General features: G+C 49.5%; 1 protein-coding gene across 1 annotated transcript in view; it reads left to right on the top strand.

Moving 5' to 3' along the window:
* The window catches only part of TTLL11 (tubulin tyrosine ligase like 11), a 274,108-nt gene extending 257,526 nt beyond the window's left edge, over positions 1-16,582 (top strand). The window contains exon 9 of the mRNA XM_003911285.4: positions 9,567-16,582. Coding sequence (XP_003911334.3) covers positions 9,567-9,859 — 293 coding nt within the window. The 3' untranslated portion in view covers positions 9,860-16,582. The remainder of the gene's footprint in view (positions 1-9,566) is intronic.
* Positions 16,583-16,640: the final 58 nt, after the last annotated feature.

The following is a 16,640-nucleotide window of genomic DNA, read 5'->3' as shown; positions in this document are numbered from 1 at the left end:
AATACTTGTGCTGCTATTTTTTTTTTTTCTCCGAGACAGAGTCTCACTCTGTCTCCCAGGCTGGAGTGCAGAGGCACAGTCTCAACTCACTGCAACCTCCCTATCCTGGGTTCAAGCAATTCTCCTGCCTCAGCCTCCTGAGTAGCTAGGATTACAGCTGTGCGCCACCATGCCCGGCTAACTTTTGTATTTTTAGTAGAGATGGAGTTTCACCGTGTTGGCCAGACTGGTCTCGAACTTCTGACCTCATGATCCGCCTGCTTCAGCCTCCCAAAGTGCTGGGATTACAGGCATGAGCCACTGTGCCCGGCCTGTGCCACTGTTTTTTAAGCACTGTATTGCTTTTTCTATGTGGTACGTTGTGGGGGGGCAAAAAAAAAGGCACTCAGGGCAGATATTACTATCCCCACTTTATAGATGCAGAAACTGAGACCCAGAAAAGTGAAATGCCTTGACAGCCAGTAAGTGGCAGAGCTGGCACCCGGATCAGCTCATCTGAGTCTCTGTCCCTATTCATGCAGCCGAATGCCATCTCACTGGGAGATGCCCAGGTTTGATCTACCACATGTGGAGTCCTTCGAGATCCCAGCCCCAGGCCAAGAGAGACTGTGGTCAAGTCTGGGGGAACCGTGCAGCAGCAGACAGGGAGCTAGGCTGCAAGATGCCCTAAGAATGGAGAGAAAGCTGAGATTCCTGTGATGAACTGCCTTGGAGTTTGTGTAGCCTTCACAGATAGCTCTTCTGGGGGCCGTTTCACCGCACAGATAGGAAGCACTAAGCTAATTCTAGTCAAGATCATTCAGCTTTATTTCCTACCAATGATTGCAAACAGCAAACTTGTATACTTTTACATTTAGAATTGTACGATGAGACAGAAACATCTAGTCTAGGTGAGTAATAAGAAAGAGATTTAAAGGTTGGAGAGAGAGAAGGGCTTGGCAAGTGGCTGTTTAAGCACACCAATCCCGGGAAACAGAATTACTAGCAAGGAAGCTCAGGTATTTTTGAGAGGAAGAAAATACCTCATATTCTATCTGGGATAATATCCCTGGCTGTCGACAATGATTTGGATTTAATTATATCATATATTCAAATGTACTCTGTAAACTGTAAAATAATACATAAATGTCAGATGTTAAGAAAGCGTAATGCAGAAAAAAGAGCGTGGGCTTGAAAGTCAGCTAGGCATGTAAATGCTGCCTCGCCCACCTAGACGATGACCTTGACAAGCCACTTAGCCTCTCTGGGCCTGTGTTCCTCGACTGTAAATGAAGAATACGTGTAAACATGTCTTCTTCCCACCATTACCCTGAGAAGTAGATGAGAAAAATGGATATTCTTTGTAAACTGGAAAGTGCTATGAAGACATAAGATAGGATTCTTGTTCCCATCCTTAAGCTGGGGAATAGATGATGAGATTATTGGTGAGCAGCTCCCGGTGTTTTCATAAAGCCCTGAGTGCAAGGATGCCTTCCCAGGAGTGGAGAGCAGAGGGCTTCGGCCTAGAAGGAGCTGGTGGGCCATCCTTACCCAGCCTATTGACAGAATGAGGCCATCATCTGTCAGGGGCCACCTCTCAATATCCAAGTGGCAGTCTCAGATGAGAGATGTGTGGCTGGCTGCGACTGGAGTGTTTTGAAGGCTGCCTTCTCCAGCAACATCCGTCAACCCAAATGAAGTTTAGAAAAGTACTCAACAGCTTATCTTGTGGCATGCAGGGCAGGTAGGGAAAGCCTGTTTGCAAAGACCAACGAATATAACTGCACCTTCTTGTTGACATCCAGCAGAGATAGATGAGGCTGCATCCCTCATTCACTGCAAGGCCAGTATTGCTTCTGTTCTAAATGACTGGAATTAACACTTGGTCAAATCTTTGACCCACCTTGGCCTCTCAAAGTGTTAGGATTACAGACATGAGCCACTGCACCTGGCCAAATCTTCGAAAACTCTCGAAGCAGCAGTGGAGTAAGGGAGTTAAAGAGCATGGTGGTTGGGGTCTGCCACCTACCAGCCATGTGATTCTGGCAAGTCTCTTGAATGTAAAATGGATTGTCAATACCCGCTTCATAAGGTTTTTGTCTGAGTAAATTAAATAATGTGAAGGCACCCCATAGCCCAGGGCCTTCCACATAATGAGGGCTAAATATGAATGATTACTGTTTACTTTCATTACTTTTACTGTAACAGGACATTAAGGCAATGTTACCAAAAAGATCCTTTCAACTCCCAATCCAAGCTGTGAGGGGTTTTCTGAGTGCTAGTGAAGGAGGAGGGAAGAAGTGTAGGGTTGCTTATATTTTTTTCTAAATGGCTCAGGTAAATTCAGAGACTTGAGTAGTAGTAGGAGAGTGTCCCCAAGAGCTAGGTGCACCTCAGCAGAACTGAGGATTTGAGGGTGATATGAACCGAATTGTATCTCCCACAAAATTTACATATTGAAACCCTAACTGTCCTCCATGTGGCTGTATTTGGAGATGGGGCCTCTAAGGAAGTAATTAAGGTTAAATGAGGTCATAAGTGTGAGTCCCTTATTGAATAGGATTAGCGTCCTGATAAGAAGAGACACTAGAGAACCCAATCTGCCTCTCTGCCATGTGAGGACACGGCAAGAAGGTGGCCGTCTGCAAACCAGGAAGAGAGCCCTTACCAGAACATGACCGTGCTGGCACCCCAGTCTCAGACGTCTAGCCTCCAGGACTGTGAAAGTAAATTTATGTTGTTGAAGCCACCCAAGCTATGGTATTTTGCAGCCCAAGCAGACTAAGACCAGGAGCAGAGAGTGAGCAGTGGGATTTCAGAGGAGAAAGCTTGTTCTGTGTCCCCAAAGGCTCTTGATCACCCACAGCAGAGCCAGCCCAATACTAGGTTTCTCAAAGACCATTCTCTTTTTTTTTTTTGAGACGGAGTCTCTCTCTGTTGCCCAGGCTGGAGTAGAGTGGTGCGATCTTGGCTCACTGCAACCTCCGCCTCCCAGGTTCAAGCGATTCTCCTGGCTCAGCCTCCCAAGTAGCTGGGATTACAGGCACCTGCCACCACATCTGGCTAATTTTTTGTGTGTTTAGTAGAGACAGGGTTTCATTATGTTGGCCAGGCTAATCTAGAATGCCCAACCTCGTGATCCACCCACCTCAGCCTCCCAAAGTGCTGGGACTACAAGTATGAGCCACTGGGCCTGGCCAGACCATTCTCTTAACTTCTTCGCTCCACTGCCTCCCATAGAGCCCTTCAAGAGATGGCCAAGTTGGCATGTTCATTCCATTTCCTGATCACTCACTGGGGCAGAAGCCCCAATGCTGCTGTTACAAATGCAGTTTCTGGGGCCTCACTGCCAACAGACAGAACCCCCAGGGTGAGGGAACAGGAACCTGCATTTCTGGCAAGGTCCCTAGATTATTTTATGTATAAAATGTTTGAAAACCATTGACCTTGAGGGGGAGGCCAGTCTCCTCAGTCTGAGGTGTCAGAGGCCCTCCTGCATGAGATTCCTGGCTTGCCCTCACACCCACATCCAACCATGGGCGAACCTCAGATGGCACTGGCACTACCCTCGGACCATACCCAGGATCTAATCATCCCTCACCACCTCCACCAGTACCATACTGGTCCAAGCCACCCCATCAGCTTTCTCTGGGACTGGTGCAGTTGCCCCTGAATGGATCTCTTTGTTCTCACATGTGCCCCTACCACTGGGTTTCAGCACGGTTTCCACATTGACATGTCACTTCAGGACTCCCCAGTGACCTCCCATCTTCTTCAGTTGGAAATCCAAAGTCCTGCCATGGTCTACAGGGCCCCCTGTGGCCTGGACTCCTGGAACCTTCCAGGTCTCCTCTATCACAGCCCAGACAGGGAAGGGAGATGGCATGGAGAATGTTCTCTCCCGCTTCGTGGGCAAGCAGTGATGCTGGAAGAATCCGGGGCTGTGCGGTTTCTCAGAAAGGACTTAATGCACAGTTGGAACCATTCCATGGCTTTTCAGCTCCATCATTAGTCTTTTAAAAATAACTGGTTGGGTTTGCTCTCAATCAAAGTGCCTTTAAAATGTAGACATTTTTAGCCCAAAGTCAAGCTTCTCTCAGTTTGGGGGCAGGTCCTTTTGCAAATAAGCCCCGCTTTGCAGATGGGCCTTCTGAGTCAAGTTTATACAGACTGGACTGTGCAGTGGGGAGCGGGGAGGGGAAGGAGCGGGGTTCAGCATCACCTGGGATCTTGTGAGAGATGCAAACTCCCAGGCCCCACCTCAGCCCTCCAAATCAGAAACTGTGGGGCTGGACCTTCCATCTGTATTTTAACAAGCCCTCCGGGGGGTTCAAAAGTTCAAGAGCCTCTGGTCTGGATCATTGCGCTTTCATAAGTCTGTAAATCTTCTAAGAGAAGGGTTTCCATGGGTCTCTTTTTTCTTCACCCCTTGGCTTACCTCAGTGTCCTCAGCTGTAAAGTGGGCATAATAACACCTGCATCACACAACTGTTACAAGGGTCACAGTCAATTCAGTGGATTAAATGCATCTTTATTGATGCTCACTGTGTGCCAGGCTATGCTGGGCTCTGGGAATGTGGAGAAGACAGGGACATGGTCCCCACCGGCAGGAGCAGAGTCTCATTAGAGAGACAGCCATATACCCATGGATTTATCCTAATATATGATGAGAAACAAGAAGCAGCACCATGAAGGGTGATTAACTCCACCTGGGGATGGTCAAGGACAGATTCCCAGAACCAGTGACCTCAGAGGCTAGGTTGGGGGTATTTTTAAAATCATGTGTGTGTGTGCGTGCATGTGTGTGTGCTTGAATAATTATCAACAATGAGCGTGGATTTATCTTGTTTGGAAAATTCAGAAAAGAATGAAGATATTAAAATATCCTATAAGTCCAGTACTGCCTTCCCCCGTGCCCCGTGGTACTATAAATAAGTTTGCAATGAATACCATTGTATACATTGTTTTCCTTTGGAAGGAATATTTTCTTAGGGCAAATTCCTAGGATTTGTGAGCACTGTGTTCAATGATATAAACACATTTATTTTTTATTTTTTTCCTCCTTACCTCCCTAATAAATGTTTGAATGGCTCTTAAAACTTTCACCAAATTGCTTTTCAAAAGTCTATAGCAATTTCACCACTACCTCCCATTATGAGTATTTAATACTTTTGTTAGTTTACTTGGTGAGCAATAGCCTGTGTGGCTTGGATGGGGCCAGATGTCTTCTCTTATTTGCTGATATATGTGAATAGCCCATTCATGTGCTTTGTCCATTTGGGTATTCTATGAGATTTTCTTTTAAAAAAGTTTTTAGAAGACAGGGTCTTGGCTGGGCCCGGTGGCTCACACTTGTAATCCCAGCACTTTGGGAGGCTGAGGTGGGTGGATTGCTTGAGGTCAGGAGTTTGAGACCAGCCTGGCCAATGTGGTGAAACCCCATCTCTACTAAAATACAAAAAAATTAGCTGGGCATGGTGGTGGGCACCTGTAATCCTAGCTACTAAGGAGGCTGAGGCAGGAGAATTACTTGAACCCAGGAGGCAGAGTTTGAGCCAAGATCATGCCACTACACTCCAGCCTGGGTGACAGAGTGAGATTCCGTCTCCAAAAAAAAAAAAAAAAGACAGGGTCTTGTCTGTTGCCCAGGCGGGAGTGCTGTAGTGTGATCATAGCTCACTTCGCCTCAAATTCCTGGGCTCAAGCAATCCTCCTGCCTCAGCCTCCCAATGTGCTGGGATTATAGGGTTAAGCCCTCTTACCCAGCCTCTGGAAGGATTTAGGTATTTTTAACATGAAATCAATTACTAAACCAACCTTACATTTATTAAAAACAAAAACAACCATCTGCTCTCGGCCCAGCCGACCACCCCCAGCACATCTCTGCCTGTCAGAGCCCTCCTCATTCTGCAAGGCCCCACTGTCGTGCCCACATCCCCATAAGCCTCCACCGACGCCCCAACCCCTAGATCCTCCAAGATGTTGGATTCAGTGTTTCCTGCAGATTCTACCATTTCCGTCCTCAGGCACCCTTGGCAGGGATGCTTCAGAGGGTTTCTGGGAATAAGGTGCAGAAGCAACAGTGCATAAGGCTTGGGTCCAAATCCCAGCCCTGGCAAAAGTAACCCTGGTGTAAAACCGTATACATACATATATATACATATATACACATACATATATGTATGTATGTATATGATTTTACATATATATGGGTTTTATCTGTATATATAACATATATATATATATCTTTATATGGGTTACTGGTTATATACTGGTTATACACATATATATTCTACTTTGATAAAAAGTTAAGTAGAATATATGTGCAAAAAGTTTGCATTGCATTTTTTTTCAAAGTAATACATGTACCTGACTTCAAATTCAAATAGTAGTAAGGGGTTCATAATTAAAAGCATCTCCCCCTACATCATCTCTTTCCACACACTAGAATTTCCCACTGCAGATGTTTAAATTATACCCGTGTTTACTGTAGAAAATCACAAAATGCAGACAAGCGGAAAGAAAGCCAAGCCAGCACAGTGAGATCCTACTTCTTGTTTTAGAGTATCTTCTAGATAATATTGCCGTGACTTTTTTTTTTTTTTTCCAAATTGGTCCTCATTGTATGCTTTCTATGCGTTATAGCTCTAATCACATTCTACCACCAACTAAGGGAACAAAACTGATATTTGTTGAGTAAAGAAGTGCAGTGAGTGGCTAGATCCTTGCCATTCAAAGTGTGGCATCAGCACCATCAGGAAGCTTGCTAGAAATTCAGTGCCTTGGGCCGCACCCCAGGATTCGCATTTGAACAAGCTGGTATTGGAGTGTGCATTACAGCTGGGAAGGGCTTTGCAGAGCAGAGTTACTCAAAGTTGTAACCCATAGACTGTCACAGTCCTGGACAAGAGGCCTGAGCCAGAATGTAGACAGCACGCTGCTTCCTTTATAGAGGAAGACGTGCTATTATACTAAATACTGTCAACAGAACTAAACAATGTGATTGATGAGGACCGTGATTAACATTCTGGCCCAAGCTCCTTATCTTGTCAGGGACCAGGGACACAGTTCGTGGGCTTGGCACTGTCAGCCTGCCACACTTTGAGTGGCGCTGTTTAGATCACACAGTTGGGAAATAGAGAGCTGGGACTGGGTTTCTCTGGCTTTAGATCCTAATCTTCTCAGTCTGTGTGTATCTGACCCTCCCACCCGACTGTCTCACACACACACAGATGCACATACTTACACGGGCACACGCCCAGCCTATGAGAGCCCTGGCCCAGAGTTGGTGATTAGGAAACATCTGTCTCTTGAGTCAGACCAAGGCTCCCGTTCCCCTGTGTCTTTGCCTATCCCAGGCTGCTGTTTACATTAAACGTAACCCTGGTGTAAAACCCATTTTAACAACTCCTTCTATCAGGATCAAACAGAGCAGCCGCCTTGTAGGATGTCTGGAGTCAAGAGAACCCAAGCCCAAGAGCTTTGATGGACTAGGAGGGAGACAAAACACAACTTCTTTGCTCAGCTCAGGTTCCCAAGGCAAAAATAGCTCTGGGATCCCAGGGTCTGTATGTGACCCAGGATCTACAAACTCTAGGCCAGCCTTCTGCCCCCAGTGCCAGAAGCAGGTAAATAATGCACAGTCACCAGGAAGGTGTGGATTTCAGAGTCAACACCAGCCTAATCTAAAATGCCACGTGGTGTTCAGTTCAGCCTTACTGTCACCTTTCCCAAGGAGCTCAGGGACTCCTATAGGTTTAGATCCCAGGGTCCCAGTTTTACTTGGACATTGGGAAGACTCAGACCCTTTCAGGCAGTTGAAACTTTTAACTGAGTTTTTAACAACTTACTTAAAAAACTTGGGAGTCAGTTTGAATTTCCAGGCCACTCTTCCCTGGCTGTGTGACCTTAGAGAAGTTACTTAACTTCTCCAGCAGCTTTTTTTGTTTTGTTTTGTTTTTTGCTTTTTTTTTAAGACGGCGTCTCACTCTGTCACCAGGCTGGAGTGCAGTGGCGCAATCTTGGCTCAGTGCAACCTCCAACTTCCTGGTTCACGTGTTTCCCCTGCCTCAGCCTCCTGAGTAGCTGGGATTACAGGCACGCACCACCACACCCAGCTAGTTTTGGTATTTTTAGTAGAGATGAGGTTTCACCATATTGGCCAGGATGGTCTCGATCTCCTGACCTCATGATCTGCCCACCTTGGCCTCCCAAAGTGCTAGGATTACAGGCATGAGCCACCGCACCCAGCCATCAGTTTCTTGATTTGTAAGATGGGGCACAATAATATTGACCTCATAAAGGTATCGTGAGAATTAGTGGCAGTGTCGGTAAAGCACCTAGCGTCAATGCACCCATTCATCCACTCACTCATTCATCTATATTGAGCACCTCTGGGCAGCACAGGAAGCGCACAGTCCAGAGAGGAGGATGGAGACCACACAAACAGACACAGAGCAAGCCGCAGCCGGTGCTGCAAAGAGAAGTGCAGGAATCCTGTACCGGGGGCCAGGTCTAAACTGGGGATCAGGGAAGGTTTTCCTGAATGAGTGATTTTGAGCTCAGGTCCCAAAGATAAGTAGACGATTATAAGACAAAGCCAGGGTAGAGCATTCCAGGGGTGTTGTAGGCATGACTATTTATTCTTTCCAGAATACAATTTGGGCCAGAGAAATGACAGTTGGGTTTATTTTACTTTTGGGGGTAAAATTTGCAGACAGCAAAATGCATGAGCCTTAAGGCACAATTTGAGTGCATTTTGACAAAAGCACACACCCATGCACACACCCATGTAACCAGCATCTCTATTATCAGATAGAATTTTGCTGTCAAACCGGGTTTATCTTCATGTCTTCATAACCTTGTTCCCTGATTATAAAAGTTAAGAAGCTGGGGTTTTTTTAATTTTTGTTTTCTGAGATGGAGTCTCGCTCTGTCACCCACGCTGGAGTACAGTGGCACGATCTCAGCTCACTGCAACCTCTGCCTCCCAGGTTCAAATGATTCTCCTGCCTTAGCCTCCTGAGTAGCTGGGATTATAGGCATGTGCCACCATGCCCGGTTAAATTTTGTACTTTTAGTAGAGATGGGGTTTCTCCATGTTGACCAGGCTGGTCTCAAACTCCTGACCTCAAGTGATCCACGCACCTTGGCCTCCCAAAGTGCTGGGATTATAGGTGTGAGCCACTGTACCTGGCCGGGAGCTGGGTTTTAATGGGGGCATTTCATTGTGGACATTTTACAAGGCTTTGAGCTAGGTTTAAATCTTATATAACTTTCCCCAGGTCTCTCCATGTCCCTGAGACTCAACTTCCTCATCTGTAAAATAGGGTTAATCGAACTTGCTTCACAGGGCTGTGTGAGAGATTGGGTCTGCACATGGCCGTAAAATGCCCAGCTAGTGCCTGGTGGGCAGGGCTGGCCTGGTGGGCACTCTGTGAGTTAGCCCCGTTAGGAGTTTCTGGAATGGAGACGGTGGTGGGGAGCAGGGCTAGCTCTTGCTGACACCCTTGTGGCTGGAGATGGGCCTTCCCAGGGCAGTGCAGGGCAGCTGTGTGCACCCCCTCATCCAGTCTCTTTGTTCACAGGGATGTGTCTGCAGGCCTTCGTAGAAGCTTTCTTTGTCCTGGCTCAGAGGAAGTTCAAGATGCTGCCACTTCATGAGCAGGTGGCCTCGCTGATCGACCTTTGCGAGTACCACCTGTCCCTGCTGGATGAAAAGCGCCTGGTGTGTGGCCGAGGCGTCCCGTCGGGGGGCCGGCCCCCGCACCGTGCCACTCCCCAGGAGCCCTCCCCATCGGCCCAGCCAGCAGGGGACAACCCCCCACCCCGCACCAGCTGCGCCAATAAGCTCTCCCTTCCCCGACATACCCTGTCCTGAGGGCCACTCTGTCCTCCCGAAGACGGAAGACCAGAGCGGCTTTCAGGGCTGGAGAGCCCCAGGCATTCTGCCTGCAGAGGAATGGCAGGCAGGCTGCCGAGGGGCCCGGCTGAGGTCCCCACGAACTGTCTCTGTGTGCGTCTGAGCTGTGCTTCACCAGGCTGGCTGGTTCTCACCTGCCTTCCTCCTCACACCTCCTGGTGATACACCCTGTTTTCGAGTCATCAGTGGACATGTGACATCTAAAACATGACAGATGGCACCTTCTATTCTGGGCTCACAGGAAGCACCAACTGGGGCAAATCTGTTGTGTTTGGGGCACAGGACACAGTCGGTCCTAAGGCCCGGAGCTGTGGAGAGGAAGCTGAGTGTTGGGATCTGCTGCCGGGGCCTCCGCGTGCCCACCGGGAAAAGCCCGAGAACGTCGTGTTTATTTCCTGCGTCCCGTTCCGAGAGAAGGAAGTGGAAATATCAAGTAGGCGTCTGCGAATCTCCCATCCCAGGCATGTGCTACATGGGTGTAGTGAACAGATTAGCCTCATTTAGTTCATTAGCTTTGCCTGTTGCTGCAATGTTTGGTTTGTTATTAATTAAGAAATAATTAATTAAGAAGTAACTAAGACTCCTGGAGCCTCAGAGCTGGCAGGAGCCTCGGAGGTCATTTTGTTTGATTTTGTTTGACTGTGACCCCAAAGCAGGAATCCCATCTTTAGCCTCCCTGACCAGATAGTCTGAGTGGGCCCCTGCATAGGTGGGGTGCTGGTCACGTGGCCAGTGTGTCCACAACAAGCACTGCCAGGGGTCCCTGCATGCCCAGCACTGTGCTGGGAGCCCTGGATGAGGGAAGGAAATCAGACATGGATAAGAACCAGAGCAAGAGGACATACACTAGTATGTCAGACCTGGTGCCAGGGACAGGGGAGCTCGTGCTTTCTCTTCCATGGGACCCTTTCCTTGTCTCCATCTGTATCCCCAGGTAGCCCCCGCTCAGAGGAAACGCCTCAGAGGCAGCGGAACGTGGCATTTTGGAAACAGCCTTGGGCATGTCAAGGTCCAGGGCCCGTTGAAGACAGGCAGACAGGACTTGGCAAAGCCACGCTCTCCAGAGTGTGGTTGGATTTGAGGTTAATGTGGCCCTTTCCTGGGGGATCCTTTTAAAGGATGCTGAGAGGCCCTGGGAAGAGCCAATGATCATGCTCCAAGTGAGGTGGAGAAAAGTCTTTGAGGCACTAGTACTGTGCCTGGTGTGGTGCACAGCAGGACTCAGAAAATGCTGGTAGTGCATGGCAAGGGAGAGGGTCCTGGGAGGCAGAGGTGCATCCCAAACAAACTCCTGAGACTTTCTCCTCCTTCCTTCCAACATCCTGTCCTGACTCCTGGCCCAAACTGATAAGAGCAGTTGACCTGGTTCATAACAGGTACTCAAAAGCATCTGTGGAAACAAGTTACTTGAATCCGCCCTCCCCAGAATATTTTTAAACCCAAAGACAAGGTTGTTAATCCAAGATGTCTCCAATTGTTGGCAAGCGATTTCAGAGCAGGGGCTGCTCTGTTCATCCTTGCCTGGCGCTCCTTCTTGCCAGGAGCTCATCTTCTCAAGGAGGAAAACCTGTTTCCCCCGCGGTGTGGCTTCCGTGCAGCGCCCCTTCCCTGCTGCTAGCAGAGCCCAAAGGCCGCTGCCCTTCCCCAGCCGAGAGGGGCCGTGGAACTGAGCCCTGCAGAGCCCACTCTGGGGTGTTCAGTGACAGCAGACTTTTGCAATGACTTTATTTTCCCAAGCAGAAGGCAGGACAAGTGGGAAGGTAGCACAGGCAGGATGTGCCTCCTGAAGTGTGTCGAGTGTCCTCTACGTGGGGTGCTGTGGAGGTGTCATCGGCTCAGTTCCCCAGGTACTAGGGCAGGTCTGTAACGCTGCTCCCCTTTCAGATGAGGAAAGGAAGGCCCATGAGGCCACGTAGTCAGGACTTGGTCTAGGTGTGTCTGTCTTCGGCTCCTTGTCCCTGGGTGAGCATGAATTCAGCTCCAAGTAGAGATCCTGCAGCTCTACTCCGTGCAGGGCTGCCTGGGGTCCGTCACGGTCTGGTGGCATGGGACAAGGCAATCAGGGCTCCTAAATGGTCCAGTGTGAGAAACAATGTTTGAAGTCCCCATGTAGCTCTCCCAGTCCCTTTTGGCAGAACAAATGGATTTTCCAGAGAAAGACCAGAGTAAGCACCTCTGGGCACACTTGTCATCAGCTGGGAGCCACCAAAAGTCTTAACAAAACTCTCACGTGACACCATTTCTTGAAATTGGTCTTCAGAAAGCACTTGCTTGCCAAAGTGGAGTGCAATGTTCAGGTCTAAAACCAACGAAGCACGTTGAATATTTTGAAAAATAAAATCAAGAGGTTGAATTCCAGCCACCTTGTCTGGGGTGATATGAAAACATCAGCTCTCCTGGTGAGGGCCTCTCCCACCCCTGCCATCATCTGAAGGCGGGCCGCTCCGCCCACCATGGCCCCTTTATCCCGGGAACAGCCCCCTCCTCTGCAGACAAGGCCCTGATAGCCCCACCCACCCGCAGGGCAGCGAGCCTCCCTGGTGATTGTTAGAGAAACGAGGCTGTGGTTTTATGAGAGGCCAGTCGTGACAGATTGCCCCTTTTCAGTTCAACCAGAGGCTGCTCCATTATCAGAATGAGTGATAGCTGACTCACCCCGCCTCCTCTGTTCCTAATAAGAAGCCCCACTGTGTTTACCCCTTTGGTAATCGGCCACTCGTTTTATTGGATGTAATTGAAGCAATAGCAAAAGCAGATGGTTTCTTCCTCTGAGAGGACAGGAAGCAGAGCCGGCAGTCCGGCCGGCCCAGAGGCACATAGCTGGGCACCCCTGTGCTTTGCTGCAGGATAAGCTCTGTCCCTGGAAGGGCCCTCAGGATCCATCTCTAGCGTCTTCTCCCTACCCCTCTCCTGCCCCATCCCCCTCCTACTGATGTCTGTCTCTCCCCACCCTCAATGCACACACAGTCCAGCCACACGGATCCTCTCCCTAGTCCACTGGCTGAGTTCCTGAAGAGCTGGGCACTCTGGGGGCTTGGAATGAACGGGTAAGAAGATCAGGCTCAGCCTGTGCTCAGTTTGGGGTTTCACATCCAAGTATGACAAGTTAGTGGGATCAATCTGGGAAGGGAAGCATCAAGAGAACAGGGCAGACCCACAGAATGGGGCTCACCCACCATTTCTTTGGGTGTGCCCCTGGGCAGCCTCCTTGCTCCTGCCATGCTGACCCTACCTGCTCCCTTCCTTCCAACCTCCTAGGGGCACAGGTTCAGCGTTTCTGTTGTTAGGGGCAGGAGCTTTGTCCTCACGGCCTGGCCAAAATGGAGTCTGCAATGGGTGCTTATAAAGACCCGCTGGATTCAGTGCAGCTGTTAGCAAGTGCTGGTCCCAACAGACCCCTCCCCATGGGCAGAGGCAGGGCCTCAGGAGAGAGAAGCGTCCATCCCTGAAATGAACCACTTGGATTCCTCTTACTTCTCCTCCCGGCTTCTGTCCACTCCCCTGAACTCAGACATGGTCTCTCACCTGGGCTTCCACTGCCTCCCTGCCTCTTACCCCTCCACCCTACCCTCCATCCCCATCAATCTGGAAGGAACTTGGAGAGCCACAGAGCTGACGTCCAGTCACCTATTGAAAGCAGCCCTCATTGGCACCCTTTCTTTCTTTCCATCCTAGGGCCCACACCTGAGACCTGCACCTCTGCAGCCTCCCTGAGCCCCTGTCCGACCCCTGCTCCCAGGACTGTTCGTATCTGTTGTCATGAGACAGGAGGAGGATGTGCTATTTCCCACCACCCTTGTCTTGCTGGCCCCTCTGCTTGGGATGACCTTCCTCTGCCCAGTGGCAAACAGACTTTCAGTTCAGTTCCAGTGTCCCTGCTGCAATCCCCCAAACAGAGTGAGCGGTTTCTTCCTTCTACTTCCAAGAACTGGAAAGTTCCTGTATTGGCGTGTGCACTGTGGGACCACAGCATTGGTTCCCACCCAGCTGTGAGTTCCTGCAGGGTCAGGCATGTGCTGGGTCCATGTTGGCACAGAGCAGGGGCCAGCAGGTGCTTGCTGTGAATAGGAACGTTTAGCAGACCCCGGGAGAGGAGACAGTGTTATCACGCTTGTTTTCCGCTTCGCCTGCAGGTGTCTTTAAGAAGCACAGATTTCTAAACCTTGCCAAGCTGATCTGCTGAACATCTCTACATCCCCGGCTGCCTTGTTGGCTCCCTGGGACATGGCAGCTGCCCTGTGTCCATCTGACTCTAGGTGTCTATCCACGGCCCTTTGTGGCCAGGCCTGGGCTGCGTACCCATGGGCACCCCCTCTCAATCTCAGAGACAGGACGCCAGGCTGGACGGTCCTCACTAACACCCCTCCAGCCGGCTGGCCAGCCTCCTTTCAACTCTGCATTGCCCTGAGTTGGTGTGGGGTTGTTGAGCTCTCAGCAGGTCTTCCTGACGTGCATGTAGGTAGTCAGGCGGATGGAGTGGGAGGATAGGGGCACAGACACTTGAAATGGTGTTCCATGCCTTTCTAGACCCCAGGCCCTTTCCTACGTGTTTTTATCAGCACATGCTCAATCCTTCCCAGTTTACAAAGCACTTCTAGATCCATTCAACCCAACGAAGAATGAGGATCACTGGGCACTCTGTTTACCCGGGGGCGGGGAACTGGCTTCCAGGAGGCTTAGTGACTGACCGAGGTCTTGAGGTCTCGAGGTCTCGTGCTGGTGAAGTGCAGAGCCAGGATCCGCCTGAGGCCGCCAGCTGGCTCCAGATCCCACACTCCTTCCTCGGCACTTCCTCGGTTCTGCACGGTGCCTTAACACTCCCCAAAACACCCAATTTTGCAGGTGTGGAAACCCACGTCCCGCAGAGGCTGGGTGTTTGCTCCACTCAGTTCTGGGGACTTAGCTTAAGGCTCTCTGATCTGTTCTCTTCCTGCCGAGCACCCCAGGAAGGCTCTGTGGGTACACCCCAAGGGCTCCAGATCTCCCAGCCACTTAGTGAGAGTGGCCAGTCCTGTCTCACTTGATCTTTGGGTGCATAAGACGAGATCACAGAAAATGTCATCAGTGTGAAAGTGTTTTGTAAAACCAAGGCGCTGCCCAAACGTAGCGTTATCTTCAGCCTGGCTACTGGCTTCCTACAAAGTGAAGGGATGAAGGTAAAACTCTTTCTTGAATAATGTTATCCATCAAGACAGACAAAACCACACTGGTCAGCTCCTCCTGCCCTCCCCCGCCACCCCCCACCTCCCCTTCATTCCCACATGTTTAAAGACATTCGTAGGCTGAGAAATGATTCCTGCTGCTCCTCTGACACCCGGAATGTGCCTTGTGATTGGCAGAGTGTCCCTCCAGAATAGCTTAATTTTTTTCCCATTTCTTGACTAATGTCCTCTACTCCTTGGCCCTATAATTGAGAATTGGGCTTGCAATGGCCAGCACAGGAGTATCTTCCCTGAAAGCTCAGAAATGATGGCTCTCCCGGTAGGGAGCTGGCATTCCCCATGGCCGAGAGCACCGTCCTCCTCACACGGAGGGATCATTCACCACCGTGTGTATTAACCTGAAATCCACCTCGCCTTGATGGATATTTTTGCCAGTCTCCCATTTGGTTTGATGAATGTGAGAGAAATTTTCCCATATGGCATATGAATTTCTCCCTCACAAAATAAGTCTAAATTTTTTTCTGTTCCCGGAGATGAAGGAGCTCAGCAGAATAGGCCACATCTTCAATTACCTTTATCTCTAGTAGCCCAATGTCTTGATTTTTATATAACTGGGAAAACCACATAGCATAATGCTTAAACACACACACACACACACACAGAGTACCTATAAGCTTTGATAGAAAATGTCAAAATTGCGATGTTTTTCTCATTTCTGGTGATTGGCTTCCGAGTGTTACTTAGAGAGCGGAGTGGAAAGGGCTCTTTGCAGCCCTGCAGTAGTGTCTTGTGCTTACCAAGAGGCTCACAGGAAACATTTCCTCCAACATGAAGGTGTTTGCTAAGATTCCAACCAGGACCCAGTCTTGGGCCACAGAACACTGTCTTCTCCCCGAGGCCTCTCGCAGACCGCAGGGATATTTTCCCTTCAGAACCTCTTGCATCAGAATGGGCAAAGTGAGGGCCAACAATCCCAGAGGAGGTTGTGAACTGTTCTGGAAAGCGAGGGCTTTGCAGTCAGACCTTCATATGAACTTTGTTCTGTCTGTTGCACTCTCCCTAAATGACCATGGGCCAGTGACTTTACCTCTCTGATCCCTGTTCCTTGCCTAGATAGTGGGGATCACGTCGTAATGTATGTAAAGAGCCGGGTGTGGGACTTGGCACCTGGGAAGTGTCTTAATATGTGTCTGTTGAGAAAAGGAAGGGTCTCGACATGTGGAAACAAGACGGATGCCAGGAAATACGTCTGCCCACCTCCACGCCCCTGACAGCGGAGGCTCCTGAAGGTCTGGTGAAAGACCTCACATGCTCCAGCCCTGCCGACTCTGTGCTGAGCTCTGCCTTTAAGAGACTGCAGCTCCTGCCTCTTAAAAGCCTTTAAAAATTCTTTATTAAATTTTCATGGCGCATAAAGTCAAGGTTCTGTTACTTGGCCTCAGTTGTCCTGGCAACTTCGTAAAACGCAATAATAAAACGAAGCTGAGTGTTGCTAAACACAGGCTCATTGTATAAACGACTGCGAAGTACTGACAGTTTGTTCTGCACGATAATTTTTGACAGCAAATCCACCGGGG

This window comes from Papio anubis, chromosome 13 (assembly GCF_008728515.1).
Source record: "Papio anubis isolate 15944 chromosome 13, Panubis1.0, whole genome shotgun sequence".
Classification (NCBI taxonomy): domain Eukaryota; kingdom Metazoa; phylum Chordata; class Mammalia; order Primates; family Cercopithecidae; genus Papio; species Papio anubis.
Note: the sequence above shows the minus strand (reverse complement) of the source record. Positions and strands in the feature narration are given on the sequence as shown.